At 38.8% G+C, this 27,270-nt stretch overlaps 2 protein-coding genes and 1 non-coding gene across 3 annotated transcripts; 2 read left to right on the top strand and 1 right to left on the bottom strand.

Moving 5' to 3' along the window:
* Nucleotides 1-6,198: 6,198 nt before the first annotated feature.
* Nucleotides 6,199-7,240, top strand: LOC138040604 (adenosine receptor A3-like). Its single transcript, XM_068886298.1, has one exon. The coding sequence runs from the start codon at nucleotides 6,244-6,246 to the stop codon at nucleotides 7,135-7,137; it is 894 nt and encodes a 297-aa protein (XP_068742399.1). The 5' UTR covers nucleotides 6,199-6,243; the 3' UTR covers nucleotides 7,138-7,240.
* Nucleotides 7,241-23,369: 16,129 nt separating this feature from the next.
* On the top strand, nucleotides 23,370-23,456 carry Trnam-cau (transfer RNA methionine (anticodon CAU)). Its single transcript is given in 2 exon segments — nucleotides 23,370-23,406; nucleotides 23,421-23,456. It is a non-coding gene; the product is annotated as a tRNA-Met (tRNA).
* A 1,100-nt stretch (nucleotides 23,457-24,556) lies between these two features.
* On the bottom strand, nucleotides 24,557-26,659 carry LOC138041498 (uncharacterized). Its single transcript, XM_068887244.1, has one exon. It carries the CDS (start codon nucleotides 26,412-26,414, stop codon nucleotides 24,744-24,746), a length of 1,671 nt encoding a protein of 556 aa, XP_068743345.1. The 5' UTR covers nucleotides 26,415-26,659; the 3' UTR covers nucleotides 24,557-24,743.
* Between the last annotated feature and the right edge of the window lie 611 nt (nucleotides 26,660-27,270).

Raw genomic sequence — 27,270 nt, 5'->3', positions numbered from 1 at the left:
GAACAATACAGTCGCAATTTGATGTTGAACCGACCGTGACCCTGCACAATCTTTTGTTTTTGGTTCGCAAGTTAATTTCGAATAAATTAGTCGAAGCTTTTGATTGGTTATCCTGTCGAAAAAGGTGTGTTTTTGTCGGTTTTGTGCAGGGTCAAGGCCAAAAAAGCGAACAAAAACATGAAACAAAGAAACTTGTCGAGTTTCATAACCATCCTACATCTATTAACTATGGTTTAGAATAGCCCTTTTCACGGTTAGTTTTTCTTATTTGCATTACAATATAATCTAGCATGTATGTGAGGCGATTTTGGGCTATTTTGTAGTTTTAACCCGAAATTGCCTTGCATCCACGAGAGATTACATTGTAATGCAAATGAGAAAAACTAACCGTGAAAAGGGCTATTGCGTCCAAGTTAGTTGTTGATGATTGTATCCGATAATTAAATGTGGCAAATTTAAACTATAATGAGGCAGAAACCGGTTCCTATCCATGCATAATTTAAAGCGCTCTCCACATGAATCCTCTATCCAGACCATTCCACCCTCCATGCCATTCCTCACTTTTTTTTCGGGATCATTTGCGCTCCGGGATCATTTGCAGTCCAATATGGGGATCATTTGCGGTACATTTTGAGGATCATTTACGGTTCTGGGATCCTTTGCGGACCCGTACAGAGATCTTGGCTTGGTTCGCCATTTTGAAAAAGAAAGGAGCCTGCGCAGAACGACCGGAAGTCCGTAATTGCGGACCAGCCATTCTCGTACCCAGAGCTACGATCCTCTTGGCCAGCGCCACGGATTGATCCGTGGCCCTGGCCAAGAGGATCGCAGCTCTGGGTACGAGAATGTGGACCAGAGAGAGCTCTCAATCTGCGGCGCTGACCAAGACAATCGCAGCTCTGGGAACGAGAATGCAATTGGGCATTCTAAATTTCCCAGTTCCTCAGTTATCGAGTTCCATAAGTATAAAACTTAAAAATAGTTTGCTTTAAAATCAGAAAAGAACCAATTCACCGTTGCTGTTTAGAAAAGTGTATGCCAGGCAAAACAAGTTGCATCTCGGTAGCTGAAAGTTAAAAAATAATTTGCCTGTGTTCAAATTCAACAAATACACCAATACATCACTCCAACGTTTCATGTTTAACCTGAGAATTAGGAAAGCAGACGTTCGAAGGTGTACTAGCTGTTGAGTTTTATTCCTCAGTTATCGAGTTCCATAAGTATACAACTTAAAAATGGTTTGTTTAAAAATCAGAAAAGAACCAATTCACCGTTGCTGTTGAGAAAAGTGTATGACAGGCAAAACAAGTTGCATCTCGGTAGCCTGAAAGTTAAGCAACAATTTGTGTTTAAATTAACAAATACACCAATACATCTACTGAAAATTTCATGTTTAACCTGAGAATTGGGGAAGCAGACGTTCGAAGGTGTACTAGCTGTTGAGTTTTAGTCCTCAGGTATCGAGTTCCATAAGTATAAAACGTAAAAAGGTTTGTTTTAAAATCCGAAAAGAAGCAATTCACCGTTGCTGTTGAGAAAAGTGTATGCCAGGCAAAACAAGTGCATCTCGGTAGCCTGAAAGTTAAGAAATAATTTGCCTTTGTTTAAATTAACAAATACACCAATACATCACTAACGTTTCATGTTTAACCTGAGAATTAGGGAAGCAGATGTTTGAAGGTGTACTAGCTGTTGAGTTTTATTCCTCAGTTATCGAGTTCCATAAGTATACAACTTAAAAATGGTTTGCTTTAAAATCAGAAAAGAGCCAATTCACCGTTGCTGTTGAGAAAAGTGTATGACAGGCAAAACAAGTGCATCTCGGTAGCCTGAAAGTTAAGAAATAATTTGCCTGTGTTTAAATTAACAAATACACCAATACATCACTAACGTTTCATGTTTCACCTGAGAATTAGGGAAGCAGATGTTTGAAGGTGTACTAGCTGTTGAGTTTTATTCCTCAGTTATCGAGTTCCATAAGTATACAACTTAAAAATGGTTTGCTTTAAAATCAGAAAAGAGCCAATTCACCGTTGCTGTTGAGAAAAGTGTATGACAGGCAAAACAAGTGCATCTCGGTAGCGTGAAAGTTAAGAAATAATTTGCCTTTGTTTAAATTAACAAATACACCAATACATCACTAACGCTTCATGTTTAACCTGAGAATTAGGAAAGCAGATGTTTGAAGGCGTACTAGCTGTTGAGTTTTATTCCTCAGTTATCGAGTTCCATAAGTATACAACTTAAAATGGTTTGCTTTAAAATCAGAAAAGAGCCAATTCACCGTTGCTGTTGAGAAAAGTGTATGCCAGGCAAAACAAGTTGCATCTCGGTAGCTAAAAGTTAAGAAATAATTTTCCTTTGTTTAAATGAACAAATACACCAATACATCACTAACGTTTCATGTTTAACCTGAGAATTAGGGAAGCAGATGTTTGAAGGTGTACTAGCTGTTGAGTTTTATTCCTCAGTTATCGAGTTCCATAAGTATACAACTTAAAAATGGTTTGCTTTAAAATCAGAAAAGAGCCAATTCACCGTTGCTGTTGAGAAAAGTGTATGACAGGCAAAACAAGTGCATCTCGGTAGCCTGAAAGTTAAGAAATAATTTGCCTGTGTTTAAATTAACAAATACACCAATACATCACTAACGTTTCATGTTTCACCTGAGAATTAGGAAAGCAGATGTTTGAAGGTGTACTAGCTGTTGAGTTTTAGTCCTCAGGTATCGAGTTCCATAAGTATAAAACGTAAAAAGGTTTGTTTTAAAATCCGAAAAGAAGCAATTCACCGTTGCTGTTGAGAAAAGTGTATGCCAGGCAAAACAAGTGCATCTCGGTAGCCTGAAAGTTAAGAAATAATTTGCCTTTGTTTAAATTAACAAATACACCAATACATCACTAACGTTTCATGTTTAACCTGAGAATTAGGGAAGCAGATGTTTGAAGGTGTACTAGCTGTTGAGTTTTATTCCTCAGTTATCGAGTTCCATAAGTATACAACTTAAAAATGGTTTGCTTTAAAATCAGAAAAGAGCCAATTCACCGTTGCTGTTGAGAAAAGTGTATGACAGGCAAAACAAGTGCATCTCGGTAGCCTGAAAGTTAAGAAATAATTTGCCTGTGTTTAAATTAACAAATACACCAATACATCACTAACGTTTCATGTTTCACCTGAGAATTAGGGAAGCAGATGTTTGAAGGTGTACTAGCTGTTGAGTTTTATTCCTCAGTTATCGAGTTCCATAAGTATACAACTTAAAAATGGTTTGCTTTAAAATCAGAAAAGAGCCAATTCACCGTTGCTGTTGAGAAAAGTGTATGACAGGCAAAACAAGTGCATCTCGGTAGCGTGAAAGTTAAGAAATAATTTGCCTTTGTTTAAATTAACAAATACACCAATACATCACTAACGTTTCATGTTTAACCTGAGAATTAGGAAAGCAGATGTTTGAAGGCGTACTAGCTGTTGAGTTTTATTCCTCAGTTATCGAGTTCCATAAGTATACAACTTAAAATGGTTTGCTTTAAAATCAGAAAAGAGCCAATTCACCGTTGCTGTTGAGAAAAGTGTATGCCAGGCAAAACAAGTTGCATCTCGGTAGCTAAAAGTTAAGAAATAATTTGCCTTTGTTTAAATTAACAAATACACCAATACATCACTAACGTTTCATGTTTAGCCTGAGAATTAGGGAAGCAGATGTTTGAAGGTGTACTAGCTGTTGAGTTTTATTCCTCAGTTATCGAGTTCCATAAGTATACAACTTAAAAATGGTTTGCTTTAAAATCAGAAAAGAGCCAATTCACCGTTGCTGTTGAGAAAAGTGTATGACAGGCAAAACAAGTGCATCTCGGTAGCCTGAAAGTTAAGAAATAATTTGCCTGTGTTTAAATTAACAAATACACCAATACATCACTAACGTTTCATGTTTCACCTGAGAATTAGGAAAGCAGATGTTTGAAGGTGTACTAGCTGTTGAGTTTTATTCCTCAGTTATCGAGTTCCATAAGTATACAACTTAAAAATGGTTTGCTTTAAAATCAGAAAAGAGCCAATTCACCGTTGCTGTTGAGAAAAGTGTATGACAGGCAAAACAAGTGCATCTCGGTAGCCTGAAAGTTAAGAAATAATTTGCCTGTGTTTAAATTAACAAATACACCAATACATCACTAACGTTTCATGTTTCACCTGAGAATTAGAGAAGCAGATGTTTGAAGGTGTACTAGCTGTTGAGTTTTATTCCTCAGTTATCGAGTTCCATAAGTATACAACTTAAAAATGGTTTGCTTTAAAATCAGAAAAGAGCCAATTCACCGTTGCTGTTGAGAAAAGTGTATGACAGGCAAAACAAGTGCATCTCGGTAGCGTGAAAGTTAAGAAATAATTTGCCTTTGTTTAAATTAACAAATACACCAATACATCACTAACGTTTCATGTTTAACCTGAGAATTAGGAAAGCAGATGTTTGAAGGCGTACTAGCTGTTGAGTTTTATTCCTCAGTTATCGAGTTCCATAAGTATACAACTTAAAATGGTTTGCTTTAAAATCAGAAAAGAGCCAATTCACTGTTGCTGTTGAGAAAAGTGTATGCCAGGCAAAACAAGTTGCATCTCGGTAGCTGAAAGTTAAGAAATAATTTGCCTTTGTTAAAATTAACAAATACACCAATACATCACTAACGTTTCATGTTTAACCTGAGAATTAGGGAAGCAGATGTTCGAAGGTGTACTAGCTGTTGAGTTTTATTCCTCAATTATCGAGTTCCATAAATATAAAACTTAAAAATGGTTTGCTTTAAAATCAGAAAAGAACCAATTCACCGTTGCTGTTGAGAAAAGTGTATGCCAGGCAAAACAAGTTGCATCTCGGTAGCTAAAAGTTAAGAAATAATTTGCGTGTGTTTAATTTCAACAAATACACCAATACATCACTAACGTTTCATGTTTAACCTGAGAATTAGGAAAGCAGATATTTGAAGGCGTACCAGCTGTTGAGTTTTATTCCTCAGTTATCCAGTTCCATAAGTATACAACTTAAAAATGGTTTGCTTTAAAATCAGAAAAGAGCCAATTCACCGTTGCTGTTGAGAAAAGTGTATGCCAGGCAAAACAAGTTGCATCTCGGTAGCTGAAAGTTAAGAAATAATTTGCCTTTGTTTAAATTAACAAATACACCAATACATCACTAACGTTTCATTTTTAACCTGAGAATTAGGGAAGCAGATGTTCGAAGGTGTACTAGCTGTTGAGTTTTATTCCTCAATTATCGAGTTCCATAAATATAAAACTTAAAAATGGTTTGCTTTAAAATCAGAAAAGAACCAATTCACCGTTGCTGTTGAGAAAAGTGTATGACAGGCAAAACAAGTTGCATCACCGTAGCTGAAAGTTAAAAAATAATTTGCCTTTGTTTAAATTCAACAAATACACCAAGACATCACTAACGTTTCATGTTTAACCTGAGAATTACGAAAGCAGATGTTTGAAGGCGTACTAGCTGTTGAGTTTTATTCCTCAGTTATCGAGTTCCATAAGTATACAACTTAAAAATGGTTTGCTTTAAAATCAGAAAAGAGCCAATTCACCGTTGCTGTTGAGAAAAGTGTATGCCAGGCAAAACAAGTGCATCTCGGTAGCCTGAAAGTTAAGAAATAATTTGCCTTTGTTTAAATTAACAAATACACCAATACATCACTAACGTTTCATGTTTCACCTGAGAATTAGGGAAGCAGATGTTCGAAGGTGTGCTAGCTGTTGAGTTTTATTCCTCAGTTATCGAGTTCCATAAGTATAAAGCTTAAAAATGTTTTGCTTTAAGTTCAGAAAAGAACCAATTCACCGTCGCTGTTGAGAAAAGTGAGTGCCAGGCAAAACACGGTAGTCTGAAAGTTAAGAAATAATTTTCCATTTTTCAAATTGATTTATTGTGTCTCTGGACTATTTTGTCATGTCACTCAAAATTAATTTAAAGTCTTTTGAAATATTTGTCGTTATTAAAAACTTTATAATTCAAATCATCAATTTAATTTTTCTGTTGCTTTCAAGACCAAACTTTACGATCAACTGACAGTACGAGCATGTAATTACAGTCCTTAATTAATGAATGTTATGATTGAAACGGAAAAGTTAAACTTAACGACTGCTCCAACAGCCAAGGATAACACCAATCTGAGATCCTCACCTCCAAAGCACTAACCTGAATACGTTGTTGCTTCAATCGTTTCATATCCTATCATTTCGGCGATGAAGAGATGGGCCGATGATTTTTACTTCTCGTTCATTGCTAATGGAGTCTTCAACGCTCTTCTATGTTTGACAGCGACCATTTTGAACAGTATTACAATTCAAGCGATAAGGCGAACTTCTTCGTTACCAAAGCCGTTAAAAGCCTTTCACTTGAGCTTGGCTGTTTCTGATCTTTGTGTTGGGTTGATTGTCCACCCTCTATATGTCGCACTTATGATTATATGGTCGCAAAACAGCACAACTATAGAGCACACGACCAGTACGGCATTTGTAGTCACTAGTAATTTATTATTCCACGCCTCGTTCCTAAGTGTGTTGGCTTTAACAGTTGACAGATTCTTAGCAATTACTTTTCACCTCAGATATCAAGAAATTGTGACTCATAATCGTGCGGTTTTTGTGGTGATCTTATTGTTCTTGGTTAGTGCATTTCTCTCCGCGGCTGTTGCTTTGTGGTTCACGCGGGAGGAAATTCCAAGAACATTAAAAGTTGAAACAGTTTGTGTTATACTTTGCCTCATAATCATCGCGATTCTTTATTGCAAAATCTATTTAACAGTTAGACGGCACCGAAAGCAAATTCAAGTGCTGCAAGTTCGAGAGCAGAATGGGAGAGAAAGAGCAAATGCTGCGAAGCGCTTTAAATTAGCAGGAAGCACATTTTGCGTGTACTTGGTCTTCGCAGTTTGTTACTTACCTAACATCTGCATTAATATTGTTCTGATAAACTCTGGACTTAGCAAGACCATATTGCATTTCAAATATTACTTTTGGACTTTGGTGCTGCTCAATTCATCATTGAATCCATTAATTTACTGCTGGAAGATGAGGGACATACGACAATCTGTCATCCATATTTTGCTTGTCTGTTACAATTACTTTGGTAGATAAGCAAGTTCGACTAAGGGCCAAGTCGCACTAGAGGACAAAACTGTTAAACCGTAAATCTTATTTCAAATCTAGTTTCTAGGTAGAAAATATAGTTCAGTAAAATCATCATCAATTAACTCACAGCATTGTAAATTGTGGTGTTTAGCTTAAGAGACATTTGGCGACGAGGGCGGTGATAAGTGGAATACCAAAGTTGTTGCGGATTAAAATTTGCGCGGTTATTTCGTCCAAACAACCGGAATGTCAGCGCCTGGAGAGCAAGCGAGCGGCTCGACCACATCAACGACTCCCACTGATCCTGGCGGAGCGACTGTGAAACAAGTCGTAGACATCCACGGCCTACCTCAAAGGGAGAGCCAAATTCACTTTTTGTTCGATGGAAACGATGGAAACGTGCCTTTAACCTTTATGTGGCCTCGAAAGGAGTAACCAATGAAGGTCAGAAAATAGCATTGCTGTTACATTCGGGAGGTATGGAATTACAAGAGATTTACTACACTTTAGTACCTGAGGATAACGAAACTACACTTAATAGTTGTTTAGCAGCTCTGGATAACTATTTCACGCCAAAAGTCAACGTCCCGTTTGAGCGACACGTATCTCGCCAGATGCAACAGACAGAGGGAGAAACCATCGATCAGTTTGTTTGCCGACTACACCGGAAAGCCATATCTTGTGATTTTGCTAATGCGGATGAAGCCATCCGAGACCAGATCATTGAAAAATGTAAAGATTCAAGACTTCGTCGGAAATTTCTCGAAAAAGCGAGTGATGCAACCTTGACAGTGCTACAGGAAACTGCACGAGTCCATGAGGCGGTCAACACTCAAATGCAGTCCATGGGAGGTCTTGAGCGAGGTAACAGAATGTTTCAAAAAGATCATCAAAGGAAAGAAAAGGAGAGAGGAGGAAAGAAGAAAAGAGGGTTTTGAAAGAAAGGAAATGCACCCGTTGTTGCAGAACTGGTCATTCTGAGCGAGACAGGAGTTGTCCAGCACTCAGAAAAGCCTGTAACAAATGTGGTCTCCTTGGTCATTTTGCAGCCTGCTGCCGATCTAGAGTAGAAAAGAAACGTCCAGGTGAAAAATAGCGTTCAGATGGTGCTAATCAAATACCAGAGGAGCCAGAAGAAGATTATTATGCTTTTGTTGTAAAATGTGGCGGTGACTTGAGTGGAGTTGCTGATTTGTGCATTGGGGGTGTGCAGCTTAAGAATGTGCTCATTGACTCAGGAGCGACATGCAATATTGACACGTGGGAAAGTTTAAAACAGGAAGGTGTGAAATGCAGATCCCAAAGGTGCGAAAGGAAGCTGTTTGCTTACGGCCAAAGTGAACCGCCCATTGAGGTAGTTGGAACATTTGAGAGTAAAGTTTATTGTGCGGCGTCTGGAGAGAGGTGTGTAGCCGCGTTTACCGCTGCGGAAAGCCATGGCAGAGCTTTGCTTGGAAGGGATACGGCAGAGAAATTGGACGTGCTAAGAGTTGGCCCTCCTAACTCACCCCAAGCATACTCTATCACAAGTGAAGGGACATCTGTGGACATTGTTAAGAACTTTCCTGATGTTTTCACGGGAGTGGGTAAATTGAAAGATTACCAGCTGAAATTACATGTGAACAAAGATGTAAAACCTGTTGCACAACCTGTCAGAAGATTACCATTTGGTCTAAGAGAGAAAGTCGACAAGGAATTAGATGAATTACTAAAGGAAGACATAATCGAAGAAGTACCCAACGGCCCTACAGGATGGGTTTCACCTCATGCGGTTGTCCTTACAAGAAGGGATCAATATTTCATGTGGTGAGACGCCCAAGAGAAATCCTTCCGGAAGTTGAAAGATCTGCTAACCCAAGCAGATACACTCGCCTACTTCAAGAATGAATGCAGAACGCGAACAGTAGCCGACGCAGGTCCCACAGGTATAGGAGCTGTTCTCACTCAGCTACAAGATGGCATGTGGAGGGTGACCTCCTATGCATCGCGAAATCTTACCGACGTGGAAAGGCGCTATTCCCACACAGAAAAGGAAGGTCTTGCGTTGGCATGGGCTTGCGAGAGGTTCAAGCTGTATGTTTATGGTCGAGAATTTGAACTAGAGACCGATCATAAACCTCTGAAGCACATCTATAACACGTCCTCTAAGCCGTCTGCACGAATAGAAGGATGGGCCCTTCGTTTGCTGGGGTACAATTTCAAAGTGATTTACTGTCCTGGTAAGACCAACATCGCTGACGCCCTTTCAAGGTTAAATTCTATCTATCAGAAAGATCCCAGTGGCGACGAAGCTGACTTTGTTAGAGTTGTTGTACAAGAAAGTACGCCAATGGCTATGACTGCAAGAGAAGTTGAAAGAGATCCAGAAAATGATCCTGAACTGTGTAGTGTTAGATACTACCTACAAAGTGGTGACTAGTCTCAATGCAAAATGCTTCATTACCTTAGTGTGAAGAATGAACTTTGCGCAATAGGAAAGTTAGTCATGAAGTACTGCTTTTAGCACAAGAGGGGCATCAAGGTATTATAAAGATGAAAACCCAGTTGAGAAGGAAAGTGTGGTGGCCCAAAATAGACTTTGATGCGGAGAACGTTTGCAGAAGCTGTCCGAGATGCCAAGTAGTGGGAGAAGTTTGTCCACCTGAACCAATGCATCGCGTAGAACCACCTTCCGGACCGTGGCAAGATGTAACCATCGATGTCTTAGGTCCATTTCCTTCTGGAGAAAACCTACTTGTAGTAGTGCATTACTACAGCCGTTTCTTTGAAATAGTTGTCATGCGCACAACCACCTCTTAAAAGATGATTGAAGCGCTAACGCCCATATTTACACGGTATGGCTACCCATTCAGTCTTAAGTTGGATAATGCTCCTCAATTTGTATCCGAAGAATTTGAAGCTTTTCTAACTAAACATGGGATTGAACATCGAAAATCCACACCCCTCTGGCCCCAAGCAAATGGGGAAGTAGAGCGACAGAACCGAACGTTGTTGAAGTCACTCAAAATAGCTGAAGCAGAAGGGAAAAGTGGAAAGAAGAATTGAACAAATTCCTGTTAGCATACAGAACAACCCCCCACAGCAGTACAGGAGTAACCCCAGCAATTCTAATGTTTGGAAGAGAACTTAAAACCGAGTTACCGGAACTACGTCCCAATAAGAGTGTTCTGGATGAAGGCATCAGAGATCGCGACTGGAATCAGAAACTTGCTGGCAAAGTGTATGCTGACAAACGGCGACACGCTCTTGGTAACTCTATCACTCCTAAAGATAAAGTCCTTGTCTCGCAACTTTGAGACTGAGCCTTACACTGATCAGACGAATGAGGAACAAGAACTAACCTTGAAATCAAGCGAAGGTGTAGTACACCGGAGAAATAGTTCTTTTGTTAAACCTTATAAAGCCCCAGAGAAGCCGGAGAACTATGTGGGAGCTGAAACCCCAGCAAGTCCGATGATCTCACCCTTACCTATAGGTACCTCAGAAACCTCAGAAACCACAGAGCCACGGAGAAGGCCAAACCGAACTATACGGATGCCAGCTAAGGTTAAGGACTTTGTTCTGGAAAAGTGAATAGTTTTAAAAAGACTGTTGAGACTGTTAGAAAAAAAGCAAGTTTTGAGATTTTTGAGATTGTTTATGAATCTCGGGACAATAGACTGTGTTAAGCGTTTTGAACATTTTATTGCTTGTCATAAGTTGAGTTCTGTTTTCACAAAGGAAGCGAATGTAGTGTTTAGCTTAAGAGATAGGTGATTGCTACATAATGTACAGAAGTGGAGAAGCATGGCGTGTTTGTAAATTAAATTAAGTGTGTTATTCTTTAGTTTGACGAATCTGTCTGTATCTCGGCCATCACTACATAAATTTTCACGGATGAAACGCGGTCCATTGCAATACTACTCAAATTAACGGTGTATCGGTCGCCATTCACTATCTTTTTTGATGGAATTTTAGGCCGAGGCTCAAGTACTTTTTATTATTGTTATTTTAATTTGGCGACTACAAGCCTATTGTTGCAAACATTAAGTATACTTCATGAAAGTTTTTTTAAACGTGTAGTGCAAAATGCCTGGAAGTAACAGTTCTAGCAATGAAGTTGGAAATGGCCTCAGTCTTTGTGCAATGAAAGAATTGTAATTTGGCTGACAGATAACTATGACTATTACACTGTTATTAGTGTAGTCTACTTTTATAGTCAACAAAAATTCATCAGTGTAACACAGAGTTTGTCGGATCAAAACTCCAAAATTCAGCTTAATTGAGCTTGTTGTTAATGTTCGCCAGGCAAATCTTAGCTCGAGTGTAATTAAGAAGTTGCAATTGCTTCATATTTTACATACTATTCAAAGAAACCATAATCGTATTCTCTTTTTGTTCGTTTTACAATCTTCATTTGCAAATTTTAATTTACAAATTCCCTTTAAAAAATTGTTTAAAATAATACAGTCGAAAAAAAATTCAAAAAAATTCAATTAACGCCGGATTTGTTTGTCTCTTTATGCAAGAAGACTGTCAATACACCTGCTTCTGAACCTTGATAGCACTTGACGTCACGGCAGCCATGTTGGTGGAAATAACAAAAGCAGAAAAGTCTTTTGGGAATTTGACACAATTGTTATGCAAAACGTGAGCTACATTTTTCTTCTGTTTTGGCACCAACATGGCTGTCATCTCACGAGAGTGCAATCAAAGAATAATCATATTCTCGGTTTTCACATGACGTCACGACCGCCATGTTGGTGCCCAAAACAAAGAAAAGGCGGCCATGTTGGTGCCCCGACCAAATCCTCCGGGATTTTAACTCTATTATTATGCAAACGCTTCCTTTTGTTTTCGTTGAAAAACATGGCTGTTGATCACGTAAGTGAAAACCAGCAATTCTGCCTTTTAATTAACAAATCTTTCACAAGGGGAAAATACAGGCGGCAAATATATGAATCGACACGTCTGTTTATAAAGTAATTAATCACAAGGCGCGATGCCTGTGTCAACAAATCAGTGAAAACCATTGCCAAAAGTGGTAAAATTTTACTTTATGAAGGGTAGCTTCCCAAATTTGCTTATCAAACGACACACCTCTATGACCCTCGTTGAAAAAAAACGTAATTCCAACCACTTGAATTCTTGGAAAAGGAGATTGACACTTCAATGAGAAGATGATTGTTATTATTATACATTGAAGTCGCTATTTCTTTTACGATTGGCCGAAAGCGTACAGTGAATTTTTGAAATCAGCGCCTGTGACGCCATCAAGATGCAAATTATACAATAATCATGTCAAGGACACTCAAGGTCACGGGTAATCATCCCATGTATGACCGCGGTGCATGATTTGTAAGGGTAATCATGTCAACTTCGCGCGCTTTCTGTTGCTTGCCGTCTGAAGAAGCAAAAATATGAGTTCTTCAGTTAGGCCTATTTATTGCTATTTACTTTCTCAACCAGCTTTTTTTCAATTTTTCACATATTGTCTAAGGCTTAGAATGTTTTGTTAGTCGAACTCTGTGCCGCTGATTTGTATATTTTTAGAAATATATTATCAGGTCCAGTGGTGATCATTTTTTTTTTTGTTCGATGTATCATAAAACAATTATTACATTCTGTTTTTGTGATATCCAGAATAATCAAGGTCTCGGTAAGGGTTATCAGCCTCAGCCGATAACCCCTACTTCCACCTTTATTATTCTAGATATCACAAAAACCTCATCCAATAACCGTTTATTATTGGCCTAATGCAAAATACGTTAAGCCCTGTCCAAACAGGTGAAGTCTTGCGAGGGTGACCACAGCCTTTTGGTCACTCTGTTTGGTAGTGCTTTAACGTGTTTTATTGAGTTGGGTAAATTTGGCTGTCAAACATTCAGTAAAACATTGAAACTGTAAAACGTTTCGTGTTTGGTTAACGATGTTTTACGCGCTTGGACAGCAACATGAAACACGTTTGACGCGCGTGTGCTTCTCGCCACTGTTGTCAAGATGGCGAACATTCTCTTTCCCACAGCTGCGATCTTCTTGGCCAGCGCCGCGGGTCGCGAGAATGGATGGCGAATAAAGAGGACGCTCTGTGATCAGTTCGTAAATCGTTCTATCATCAGATCCTTTACGATGTTATTAAAGCATCCTTTCTGTTTACGTTTACCTTTTCTCTTTTATCATTTACTAACACCTCAGTGAGGATTGTGGCCGCTACACATCGCCATCATTTTTCCCATCATATCTCGCATTCCAGCATATTGACTGAGGTGTTGACGATTTGTCAAGTCGACAAGGGAAGCACACTGGGTAATCTAGTGGCCCAGAATTATTTGCATCTGGAGTTTGATAGTAGTTTGATATAATTTTGGCCATGAACCCCAAACACCAATATTAAATAGGTTTGGTCACTCAACAATGCTTTGACATGTTTCATCACAAAACATTTCCCGTTTGCAATTGGACAGGGCTTTAGGTGTGTTAGCGATGATTGTGTATGCTCAAGTTGCCCTCGTCTGATAATGTTGAGTGAAAACTAAATCTGCCAACACTGAAGGGATACGTTACCAATGCCATGACAGGTGACAAGAAAAAGATTACCATGCCAATCGTAACGGGAAATTTCAAAATCATAAACAGTTTGTACTCTTCGAGCATAAGTTTTGTTTATCAAACAAGATTACTTTACTTCTAAAATTTATGAAAGATATGTATACATTTCAGTTGTACTGTGGACTGTAACATTTCTAAGAGAGAATGACCTCTGCATTTGAGAGCAACTTTTAAAGCAGTTACATTGAGGGAGGCCGGAAAACGCCGTAACCCAGGCTTGAACGGGATTCGAAGCCACGAACGCTTTCGATTGCGCATATAAGAAGTACGAGTCCGTATCTTTTACTGTATGACTGAGGTGAATACATGTGATGTGATAACCATGACTGAAATTGTGCCGCAGTTTGCCGTTTCTTCAGCTGGAGTCTTCAGTTTTGTTTTCAAGTCAAGTCAAGTCAAGTCAAGTCAAGTCAAAGAATCAAGTTTATCATGTTTACGCACCAGTCAAAGAAGTGCTACAAAGAAGAGAGAAAAACAAAAAACGGTCAAAGGAGACTAACTAAGATTTATAAATGTTGTTGATATGTGCTCATTGACCAAAGGAAACGAAACCGCTTTCATATTACTCACTTTAAGTCTGTCTAAACAACTTTGTGGAGTTTCCATTGTTAGCCTGAATCAACATCGTTGTCACATTCGCTGAACAATGTTGAACTACTTTGCAAAGTCGTTTAATGAAACCACGAGCAAGGCTGAAAATGGGACAAAAGGGGTGAAAAACCTCTCTGGTAGAAACATGTAAGCCCTTGGTAGGTTAGGCACAAATGAATTTTCTTGAACTAACATGTGTAGTCCAGTCATCAGCATGCGCATTCCAATGCCTCTTGCTGAATATAAACTAGGGAAAAGACCATTCAACTCAGTTCGAAGCCTCGCAATGCGTAAAGCAGGAATGTCTTCAGTTTAGGGATTTGTCGGGGTGAGATGGTTAACATTTCAGAATATATGGGAAGAATATTTATGCGATCACCTGAAAACAGAATTTCATGAGATTCTGAAGATGACCTCAACTCATGTTGTCAATAGCCAATAGAAAAGGTAGTCCTTTACCCGGTGGATTAAATACCCGGCATCAATTTATATCATTCCGGGAATTCAACTGATCCTTTCTCGTTAAAAAGGTAACTCAGCCCAGAATCGACCACGAATGACACCACAGGAGCCGAATTGTTTCTACTCAACAATGTGACTGAAACTATTTCTTTAAATTATAAAACACAAAAATATAGAAACCAATGTAGTAATCTGTTTACAAGCAGCAAAGGAAAAGCTACACTTAATGCTAAAATCGTACGGGAAGCAAACTTATGGAGAAGCATACTTCAGTATAAATGTAGTCTTACTCCGACAATATACGAGAAAACGGTAATAGTAAGTTTTATAATACTTAAAACTGGCTTTTGTGTATTGACTTAATCTAAAAATTGCGCCAACGGCCGGGCCGGTCCCCATTCCATATTTTCTTTTCTATATGAGTAACATTCTGCCTTTTATTACACATAATAGAGTCAAGAGGGTCTCAATGGGGGAATACGGCTTTATAATGACATTTTAACCAAATCAGACAATACGAAAAAGATGTGGGACAATATTAACTTATTGATAAATAAGAAACGACCAAGTTCTCACATAGAAAAACTACTAATGTATAATAAACAATATGAACAACCTTTATCTATCTCCAATTGCCTTAACAATTTTTTCTGTAATATTCCTTCTATATTAGCATCACAACTGCCTAAATCTAATAAAAGCCCTACCTCTTATCTTTCTCAGAAACAAAAACAATTTCGATTTTCACATGTCTCTGAAATAGAGATATTTTTATTACTAGAAAATCTGGATAGAAACAAGTCATTCGGGTGTGACAAGATTCATCCTTTTTTATTACAAACCGCAGCATTTCAAATATACCGTCCTTTAACATTTATTCTTAATCTTACTATCAATCAGGGGCACCCAACGACCAATTTGTTGTAAAATGTATTATTATACCCCCGTTAATGAAAATAAATGTTATTAAGGCATTTTCAGGTGTTTTTCAGTGTTGCTGGGAAAACATTATCTGTTCCTTTTTCCCAGCAAGACACACAAGAAATTTCCCAGCCAGCTAGATAAAATTGGTTGGTTTCCCAGCCAGCTGATCAAATTTATTTCCCAGCTAGGAATTCCGCGCGCTTTCAAATCCCTCGATCCAAAACGACCGAACAAAAGCGACAAAAGCGGGACAAAACAGGTTTTTTCCGCAAGCGCAATCACTCTGACCGGCCGTCGTATGTTTGTGACTACTCTCTGTGAGAAGGAAGGGTTTTTTTTTTTTTTCTTTTTTAGTCGTCCTCAGTCTTTAGAGCTTCTACAGCCAGCTCGGGTTGAAATGTTAGAAAAAGTCAGTAATTCCCATGCAGGCAAAACCTCTATCAATAACAAAATTTCCCAGCCAGCTCATCGAAACACCTGTATTTTTGCCAGCCAGCAAGATTCCTCTGGGGAACAGATAATGTGAGCAACAGATTCGTTGGGTGCCCCTGATCATTCAAGGCATCTGATAGTATGAAACTTGCAAAAGTTGTTCCAATTTTTAAACAAGGCTCTCGTTTGGTGTGTAATAATTATATATCGACCTATCTCAGTTCTATTTTCCATAAGTAAAATATTTGAGAAATGTATTTTTAATCAGCTAATGTTCTACTTTACGAATAACAAAATGATTTCCCCAAAGCAATATGATGGATTCAGACCAGGCCTCACAACTTCTGACTGTCTAATTGATCTTATTGAAGAAATAACCTCCTCTCTTGATCAAGGCCATTATGTGGTTTCTTTATTCCCGGACTTAAGTGAAGCTATTGACACAGTGAACCATCAAATATTATTAAATAAACTTAAGTTTTATGGCCTACAACAAAGTGAATATAATTGGATTCAATCTTACTTAAGTAACAGAAAACAGCAGGTGTATGTAAATGGAGTTGCTTCTGATTCATGTCTTATTTCTACTGGTGTACCTCAGCAATCGATTCTAGGACCTTTGCTGTTTATTATTTTTATTAACGACCTTCCAAAGACCTCAACATTTTTTGTACTAGATTATACGCAGATGATACATCTTTAACTGCTTCTGGAAGTGATCTTGAAAGTTTATTGTGTGAAATTAACAATCACTTGCCATCTATTTATGAATGGTTATGTAGTAATAAGTTGACCTTAGATTTGACAAAAACAAAGTATATTATTTTTATGCCTCGTCAAAAGGAAAGTTACAATCTATATCCACCGTTAACTGTAGCTAACGTTTATTTAGAGAAGTCCTCTTGTGTAAAATATCTTGGCATGACCATATTGATTACATATGTAACAAAATCAACAAAAATGTTAATATCATGGTTAAGTTGAAGCGTCATGTATCAAAAGCAACTCTTGTTAGTCTGTATTACTCCCTTATATACCCTTACCTTACCTATGCTTGTACACTATGGGGGTAATAATTATAATGCTCCAGTGTCTCAAATTGTAAAATTACAAAACAAAGCTGTTCGTGTTATAAATGATGTCCCTTTAATGGAACCAATAACTCCACATTACTTATCCTTGCACCTTTTGAAATTTCCTGATATTGTTAAACTGAATACATGTATGCTCTTTTATGACTATTTTCACCATGAAAAGTTTCCTAATATACCTGTTTCATTGGTATCTGAGCTACATCAGTTACAATACCCGCAGTGCATCATCCAATCAAATCTTCATACCCGGCTTCATTTCGAACTAATCTTAGGAGATTTTGCCCCAGCATTATTGGGTGTTTCTTTTGGAATAATATCCCGGATTTCATTAGGGACAAACCATCTAAAAAAATTTATTTAGAAAAGCACTTTTGCCGCTGGTACCTTGCTCAATACTAATGAAACTTTACTTCTTTTTCTTTTTTGTTTTAATAAAAATCTCAACTTAACGGGGCACAACATTAGTATGTCAAGATGTGCCCCTCTCCTCTCCTTCAAATATACCATGTCAAGTAATTTAAGTTGTTGTTATTTGTATTGTTTGTTTATTTATTTATGTGTTTATTTATTTCTTTTTTTTAAAACCTATATCCATTTAATTATGTATTATTTAGGGATAATATAAAATATTAAAATGTTAAATATTAAATATACGGCTTTCACGGCTAACGGATAAAAATTTTGCCTTTTCGCGGCTAACGGTTATTTTTTTCCATTACGGTTAACTTAGATAAAAAACAAAGAAACGTCCCTCATAGAAAATGAAACAATTTTTTTCGCTTTTTGGGGTTCTCTTTGTTAGTTAGTAGGGTCTCAGTACACATATTGAATAGAATAAGTCATTGGTCATCAGAATGCGAGTTACGTTTTTGTCAAGACCTCCAACTAGGGGCAAGAGAACGAATCCCCCATACATGGCCCAATGATAGTTTTTAAAATCTAATTTAAGCTATCTAGTCAATTTATTTAACGTCGGTAGTTCCTTCAGTTACGAGACTGGTATCAATGGAAGCCGACGGTGCGTGCGTCTTTTACCGCCTCCCTCTGTCAGTGCACCGTTTCACGGATATTTAAAGATATAGCTACACGGATCAGAGGAAAGTCGAAACAGACGTTTAAGTCACTGAGCATCGAACTGGGGACGCCTTAATTGCTCCGAAAGCCGCGCACTAGCCAACTGAGCTACGCCTGCAAATGTTGGGGGAAAACCGGAGTACCCGGGGAAAAACCTCTCTGAGCAGAGTAGAGAACCAACAAACTCAACCCACATACGGGGTAGAATCCGGGAAACGATCCCGGGCCACATTGGTGGAAGGCAAGTGCTTTCGCCGCTGCGTCACCCCTGCTCCTTAATGTTTAACAAAATTAATGATCGTTATATTGTCGGGCCGGGATCCTATCTACCGACATGTCCAAGGCCTTTGATTCGTTACATTCTCCATCGCTCTTGAGAAAGCTGGACTCATATGGCTTCTCAACGTCATCCACCGGTTTAATACGGTCTTACTTTACTGAAAGAAAATACAGAGTGAAAAATTGCACAGAGATCACAAGTGAATGGAAGGAGGTGTTAAGGGGTTGCCCTCAAGGCTCAACATTTGGCCCTATACTTTGGAACACGTTTCAAAACGATCTTAACATCTTTGCAAATGAACACAACTTAACGATGTATGCTGACAACCATCAGCTGTACTCAGCAGGCCAGACGGCTTAAGGAAGTACAAGATACTTTAAATAAAGAAGGAGAAATCACATCTAAGTGGTACGAGTCAAATTTACTTAAAGGTAATTATGAAAAGTACCAAACAATGAGCATGCAGCCAAAGGACAAAACCGAGGATTTGGAGATAACAATGTCAAGTGTAAAAATACAGTGTGGTTCTGACCTTAGACTATTAGGGCTAAGAATAGACCATTTCAAACCTGAATTTCAGTAAACATGTCAGTGAGTATGCAAACGAGCAGGAAGGAAAGTGGGCCATGGTTCTAACAAGACTATTTAATATACTTTCTGCCAGAGCCAAACTTATTACATACAAGTACAAGGAGGGATTACGTTTTTTCAAACGTTGGCCGTGTAGCACTTATATTTGAACAGACTTAACTGATTAGAGTGTAATGTGAAGTGCTAAGTATCTACCCCATATGAACCATGTGCTCACATGGTTCATATGGGGTAGATGCTTAGCACTTCACATTACGCTCTAATCAGTTAAGTCTGTTCAAATATAAGTACTACACGGCCAACGTTAGAAAAAACGTAATCCCTTCTTGTACTTGTACATGTTCATTGCTGTGACATCGTCAGTTCCCACGGCCTGCTCCTGTCTGACCTTGCAGCTCAGTCGGTAGAGCAGCGGTGATCTTACCCGAAGGTCGTTTCTCTGTCCTTGTGTGGGCCCATTTCCATTAGTAGGCCTAACGCTCACATGGTTCATATGGGGTAGATACTTCAGTAGCACTTCACATTACACTCTAATCAGTTAAGTCTTATTACATACAAGTCTGCCATACTGCCTCAGCTGACGTATGGTCATATCGTTTGCAATTTGTGTCGCTCTTTGGACAAAAGGAAACTGGAGCGAATTCAAGAAAGAGCCTTGAGAGCAATTTATTATAGGAAATCTGGAACCTATGGCGAGTTACTTAAGTTGGCAAAGCTACCCACGTTAAAGAACAGGCGACTGTAAGACAGTGCTATTCTTTGTCCTTCATACATTAAAGAAGTATTCCAAAATAATAACATCAATCGCCATAGCTTCCAAAATTCAGATTTTTGTAATACCAAGATCAATACCGTGATATACGGAAAGCATAACTTACGATATCTAGGTCCACTTCTGTGGTCAAAATTAAATAAGAAAGTCAGGAATTCGGAATTTTTAAATACGTTTAAAGCAAAAATCAGAAAATTACTGAAATTAGATCTAGTTGGGATGATGGAAGATAATTGTAAGAATTGTACACTATGCAGTAGTTAAATAAGAATGGTAAAGAGTGGGAATTATGGGATCTAGTATATTCACGGATTGAAAATAGTGGGTTGGGAGGGGATTAGTCTTCAACCTTTGGTTTAAGGAAGCATGGGTTTTTGGGATATTGATATGTCAAGATATTTTTAGGGAACTAGTTTAAAACGCAGCGAATTTTAACGCTTATTGATAATAATTAGTATTTTGAATCAGATTAATATATTTCTTCTTAAATTTTAATTTACTAGCAGTTAGGTGTCCCCAATTAGTTTACGTATATGTAAGCTATTGTAGATCTACCTGAGACATTAATAAAGTTATTGATTGATTGATTGAAAGTAAGCAAGTACTAAGTGAGCTAATTTGTCACACATTCTTGCATATTTTGACCCACTTGATTAAGTCCGATACATTCATTCGATCGGTCTAAGAGAAACAAAATTAAGTGAAGCTATGATCTTCGCAGTTGTGAACGCAATTTTTGCAATTGCGTACCAGGTGATCTGGTGACGTAATTTCGAGGACTGGGAAGAAACATTTTAACGCCGTATCCCACAACCGCGCGCGACCGTAGGTGTTGTTTTCCAAACTCCCTTCAGTATTGCCATCGCCAAAATCTACAGACCATTATGTGTCTACCACATTTCCTGTTACTGAATGAACAATCATATAGTCCCGACAAGATCTAACCTCGCTTCTGCCATGTTGAATTCGAAAATAAGGCCGCGCGCGGTTGTGGGATACGGCGTTAAAATTTTTCTCCCCAGTCCTCCGAATTACGTCACCAGATCACCTGGTAGAGAAACCTGAAAAATTCAGGACTTCAACGGGATTTGAACCCGTGACCTCACGATACCGGTATCGCGAGATCACGGGTTCAAATCCCGTTGAAGTCCTGAATTTTTCAGGTTTCTCTACGCAATTGCAAAAATTGCGTTCACAACTGCGAAGATCATAGCTTCACTTGATTTCATATCCGCAGTTCATATATGATTCCATATGGTCATATATCATTTCATCGCAGGGTTTTCTTTAAGGTTTTAAGTAGCCGGCGTTTTTGCAAAGTAGACGGTTGTAGTAGACGGGGGGTCTGGGGGCATGCTCCCCCGGAAATTTTTTGAAAACTGAATGCCGGAAAATGCCTTTCCTGGCATTTTGGGCCATGCAACTCAAACATTAGAGGGCTGAATCAAGCTGCAATTATACTATGAAAACCATGTTACTCAAAGAAAGACGAAGCAACATATCAATAATACAACCCTATAAACAAAAAGTTGAGTGATATTTTTTGTATCTTTTTGGTGGTTTTGCTGGAGCTAACGAGCCTGGCAAATATTGCCACTTGACAACTTGTAAACATGGCACATACTTTGAAGGACTAGACCAGCAAAGGCTTCTGATTGGTTGTTAAATTAAGAAGCTGATTGGAGGATACTAATTGGCCAATGGCGTAAAGGATGTTTCGATCCTTTTTAGGTGTGAAGATGACACACATTCGTTCCATTGTGTAATTAGCGGGAAAATATGCTTGCGGAACTTGGTTGTAGTAATTTCGAAAATTGAAAATCACTCGAGCGGTTTAAGAGTGATGTAGTTTTTTTTCCGAAGAGTTTAGGAGTTCCGTAAAGCAGTGAGAGTTGATCAAGAGTGACGTTGGATAAAGATCCGTTGTCATGTTGAAGCGTAGAGATGCCCTCGAGAGGACGAGCACTTATGCGGACAAATAGGATTTAACTCCAAGGAGCGTTACGTTCAAGTGTTTAAATAAAGTCTACGAGTCCTCAGCTTCTACGTTCGCTATAAATAATCAACTGAAAGGTTCGAAGTGAAAACGATGGAGCGGTTAGTGAATGATCAGGGGCTAGTTTTGTTCCTCACTTGAGTTGTGGTAAGAGATGCGTGAACGCAGGCTGAGCGTGTTGCTAGCAGAACATCATATGTAAATTTCCTTCTGGATTGAGAACAAACCCTTTGAAAGTGTTTCTTTGTTTACAAGTTTTTTGATGATTGCGGCGTGATTAAAGGAAGTTTTGCGCGGACTAAAACGTCCTTGAGTGATTTTTCCTTCCGGTAAGATACAATCGGTGGCTGTTTAAAGATATCGAAATCCAATATGGCGGACAACAAATCATATTGTTCCTACTTTCCCGCCACCGCAGCAAGATTTTTTCAAAACGAAAGTCTCAAGCATAACGTTTTTAAACTGCCCTTGAGTCAGAAGTCTTTTATGTGTTTTCAGAAAAGATAGGCACTGCAAATTTTTATTTGTATTGAGCCCAAGTAGTTTAGACCTCATAAACATCATCTCCTCTACATGACTTGACTCTTCAAACAATGAAAGTAGCCGGCGAAACCTGACAGAGAAGCCGGCGAACTTCGCCGGCTGCCGGCTCTTATATACAACCCTGCATCGTAGAAAAACAAAATTGCAAGAGCCTGTAGGGCAAGTGTATTAAAATATATACCTTTTCAAGGTTTCTGACGGGCCATTTTGGTTGGGGGGCAAACCCGGCTTAAGTTACCTTGAACGAATGGGATTTCCTCTAAAACTCCGCTGGAAAAAGGCAGATTTCCGAAATTAATTTAATTTAGTAATTTTATTAACATCATTCACTCAACGGAAATTAGATCAATGCACAAGGAACAACGTCTGAAAATTGGATATTAGAGAGGTTAAGCGTGATAGTTCTGTGATTTTAACTTGTCTCGTTCCTTTGAGAAGTTGCTTGATATGTGGAGCTAACAGGACAGAAATGAGCTAATATCAATGCTTAATTAACCTCTCTATTAAAAATCTCCCCATGTCGCTTCATATTTCGCGAGAATTTGCATAATTTTCTTTACACGGGTTTAATTACTTTCATTTACGGTCGTTATAGCTTGATTCTGATCTTCATACTTCTAGTCTATTCACGAAAATAATCTCAATGAAAGTCATGAGAAGTGCTTTTTGAGAGGGATTCTGGCTATCCACAGTCGTCAGAGCTAAAGTATTAATATTGATACAATGGTTCATAGTCGGCAAGATTTCCTTAGATTCACTGTAATTTAAACCGTTTTTACTCCCCAACAAATAAAGCCCGTTTACAAGTTCTTTAAAATTCTTTATCGTATGAGTTACCTACACTAATTGCTACATTTAAATATTTTCATTTTCCTTCCATTTCTTATGAGTGCCTCGTTAGCGCAGTAGGCAGCGCGTCAGTCTCATAATCTGAAATCAGATATCTGAAGGTCGTGAGTTCGATCCTCACACGGGGCACAATTTTTATGAACTTTTTTTTTTTTCTTTTTCCCTTTTTACTGTCATCAACTTAGTCAGTTCCAGAACAGGTAGGCCGAAAAAAGTAAAAGCTATATTTTAGGTGGAATGGAAACAACTTCAAAGTGGATGATAGGCCTGAACTGGAGTGAAACACGTTCCCAGGATCTCTCTTCCCTGACCCTTTTGTCTTTGAAGAGAAAGTTATAAGGAAAGTTTATTTCATTCAATTCACACCCACTGATGTTGGAAATACTTCAAAAGCTACCATTTGAGAATAAAATATCGTGAAATGAAAGATCAAAATAATGGTTACTGAAAGGAGGGGGGGGGGGGGGGGGGGGGTACGGTGGTCAGTGAAGCATGGCTAGTTTCAAGCTGTCGACTGCCGCAACAAAACTACGGCGTTTATATAACTGCGCCAAAATTCAACATTGGAATATATTTGACACCGAGGTTTCAAATTTGAGTCATGATTCTCATATTCGACATCGAAAATTTAAGTTTTTTATCCGACATGGAAATTTCACTCGCCTTTTAATACTTTACGTTACTTTACTTTCCCAACCCTGGTACTAGTAACTACTGATGTATTTGACTGTCGTCTCGCAAAGCAAAAATTTGACTAAAATCTGAACCAGTAGAATGGAAGTGAAGAGCGCCTGTATTGTTGGCTAGGGAGGTCTGGAAGACAATGATGGAGTATCCTAGATCCCCCCCCCCCCCCCTCTTCACTTACATATATCCCTAGGGGTGAGGGGTTTTTCATTAACTGGTTCTTGTTCAAGTTCTCATGCAGATCTGAAGGTCAGTGGGACTCCTGAGTACACTTAACAGTGGATATGCTTTCTTATCAGTGGCTGCGAGCCTGCAATTTTCATGACAGTACGTAACTGTCGACTGATTTCTGAATTTGTATGAAAAACTGCATTTCGAATTGTGTTTTTGTCGCGGTGTCCTGTTAAGGTTATTTTTTTAAAAGTTTAATTCTTTCCCTTTCTTTCCCCTTTCGTTTAGTTTTTCTAGGATGGACGGAAGAGGAAAGGTTTCATTACTGGGTGAAACTTTCCTTTTTAGTGCAGAAGGCCAGGCCTGACCTATTTTGACAGCAATTAATTTTGTTTAATTTCCCAGATTTTTTTGTGGGTTCTTTACAAGCCTTATGATTTGTTAATCTTTCCAAAACTCATGTAATTTTTTTCTCGTGAGCCTAAAAAGAGGCGAAATTTGTGGTGCCAGTGTTTTTCACTACATGATCTTTGCGATAAAAGTGATGATTAAAGCGGATCAGTTATCTATATCCTGAACTCTTAGTGTAGATAAAGTTCTTCTGCTCGGGAGATAAGCGTTTACTGTTCGGGTGAGAACCGGAGAGGTCTTTCGGCTTGCCCCGGTACCATTCGCACTGTTACTTCGGGTCGACAACGCTGGCCTCGTGGGAGACAAACGGCCAGAGTCGCCGCCAGATTCGTCTCCGAGAGCGGTCACCACGGAGATTTTGGGTACCTTCGGCTCGTCGGGATTGATCGGTTTCACTCCGCTCCGGAACGAAGAGTCCGGAGATACTTGTTCGGCGTATAGGTTCATTATTTTTGTCAAGAATGCCACCGAAGTCGAATTATAGACACTAAAATGAGAGTACCAGCTGCAAACGTCATCTTTTGCATTCGTTTCAGCTCGTTGAGTGGAACGAAATTGTTTCAGTGACGAAATCGAAGGCTCGCTTAATTTTCGACCGAAGTCGGGGAGAGGCCTCAACATCGTTGATTTTGGTCGTTCATTTTCTGGTCTCTCTCGTCTTTCTGCTCGAATAAATTCTCCGCTTGAGGGCTCGCTTGAGGTAGAAAGGTCATTTGACCGAGACAATGGCAAATCGTGATTAAAGATCGTGGGTCGCTCTTTGTTGTAATCCAACGATGTTTTGGCTTGAGATGAACTGAACAAAACAGGAGCTGAGATGATTTCTGCCGGTTGCGATAATTCTGTTGAGACCATCTCGAATTCTTTCTCACTTCCATCAGTTCGTGATCTGTACAGGATCTTCTCGCGTGCGTCAACTCCTTCATCCCACGCATATTTCCGCCTTCGCCGCTGTTTCTCCTCATTTTTTGCTTCTTCCTTCACAAAATCTAACTTGGAAAGTTTTCTTGGAGAACATGTTTTTCTTTTTAGTATCTTTTCCGGCTTTAAAGAAGCAGATTTCTCCGGAGCCAATTGGTCAGGCTTTTTCAAAGACCCACTTTTCTTCTTTTGTGTAGTAAGAGGGTTAAAATGCGTTGTTTTGGAGTCAATACTCGTATATTTATTATCGTCAAGACCTCTTACTTTGCCCTTATAAGAACATTCATCTTTTTCAGAAATAAATTCTAGGAAAGGATTTACTTGAATGTTAGTCGAGGCATTTCCTTCGGTCAACAGAATATTCGCGCACTCTTCGTACCCTTGAAGTTTAGCCTCTAAATAAGGCGTCCTGTCTTCGTTGTTTCGAACATCTATGGCTTGTATATCGACTTGAAATTCTTTCAATTCCTTCAGAATAAATTTCACCAAGCCAGCATTTCCAGTCCTCACAGAATGCATCAAGGGCGTGTTGCCCTCAAAATCCCGCAAATTCAAATCGACATCTTGTTTTGCGACGTTACACAAGAGTCGAACAATGTCCTCTTTTCCGTCTCTACAAGCTTGTGACAACACATGACGACCTTTCTTATCAACTGTATTTACATTCGCGCCGTACTGCAACAAAAGTTTCAGCAAGTTCTGACGTGTACGGCATTTTTGGTGCGGTAACTGCGCCGCTCGCATTAACGGGGTTAAGCCTTCTTCATCCACAAAACTCACGTTGGTTCCGCTCTCTAAAAGTTGCCTCGTTTGGTAGATTCTGCCGTCGCAAATTGCTTCTATCAGTCTCGCCATACCTGTATTCAGCACATGGCCCTTCATGTTACTCAGCAACATTTAAATATAGCGTGATCTTTTATGTACCGAACTAAAATCCAATACAACTCTCCTGAGCGGTTCGACTTCTCAACAAAATCCAAACAAATTGCGGATTTACAAGAGCTTTGTTGCGCAAATTGGACAAATATTATAAACAGAGCTGAAACACGACAGTTGCTAGGGAAATAATGAATGCCGTTTAAGACATTCTGCAACGCAACATTGAACTCGACGCGAAAACAAAAAGACCACTTTAAATTTTTGGAAGTGATTAAATGACTAATTGCTTTGCTTAAAAAAAAACGTGTCAAAACAGTGAACTTTGAAAGATTAGCTCATCAATTAAATTCGCTTTTATTTTCGTTCGGGTGTTATGTACATGGAAGCTTTGTAAGTGTTGATTGAGAAACTAAAGTTTTGAGGTAAGAAACGGTTTGCCGGTTCATTACAAATTTAAATTATTGTGTTTCGCTAAAAATCGTAAGCGGATATTATTCAATCAAAAGAGAAATGAATGATGTCTGTCTTTTCGTGAGATTTGCGCCGGCTCCTTTGGCTCAGCATAAAAATACTTCTATTCGAAAAAACGTGAAGTCTTAGCTCCATAAATATAATTTTAGCTGTTTTCCATTTTGCCTTTAATTTCCATACTTGCACTTTTCACTAAAACGTCTGTGACGGCCGCTTCGGGAATTGACGCATGCTTACTGAGCATGAACATTGACGGTTTACTCCGTGTAGAAAGCCCGGTAGAAAGCGAATTTTCGCGGACAAAACTGATGATATTTGGTGGGAAGGTTTATCTCAACAATGAAGAACATTAATAAGTTAGGAGCTGAGGCTCTTTATATGTCCGAAGCCGTCTAGTCTCGTA

Source organism: Montipora capricornis, chromosome 3 (assembly GCF_036669925.1).
Source record: "Montipora capricornis isolate CH-2021 chromosome 3, ASM3666992v2, whole genome shotgun sequence".
In the NCBI taxonomy this organism is placed as follows: Eukaryota; Metazoa; Cnidaria; class Anthozoa; order Scleractinia; family Acroporidae; genus Montipora; species Montipora capricornis.
Note: the sequence above shows the minus strand (reverse complement) of the source record. Positions and strands in the feature narration are given on the sequence as shown.

What these genes read in the sequence shown, in the direction of transcription:
- LOC138041498 (XM_068887244.1), bottom strand. Translation starts at nt 26,414, where the DNA reads ATGTTGCTGAGTAACATGAAGGGCCATGTGCTGAATACAGGTATGGCG.
- LOC138040604 (XM_068886298.1), top strand. Translation starts at nt 6,244, where the DNA reads ATGAAGAGATGGGCCGATGATTTTTACTTCTCGTTCATTGCTAATGGA.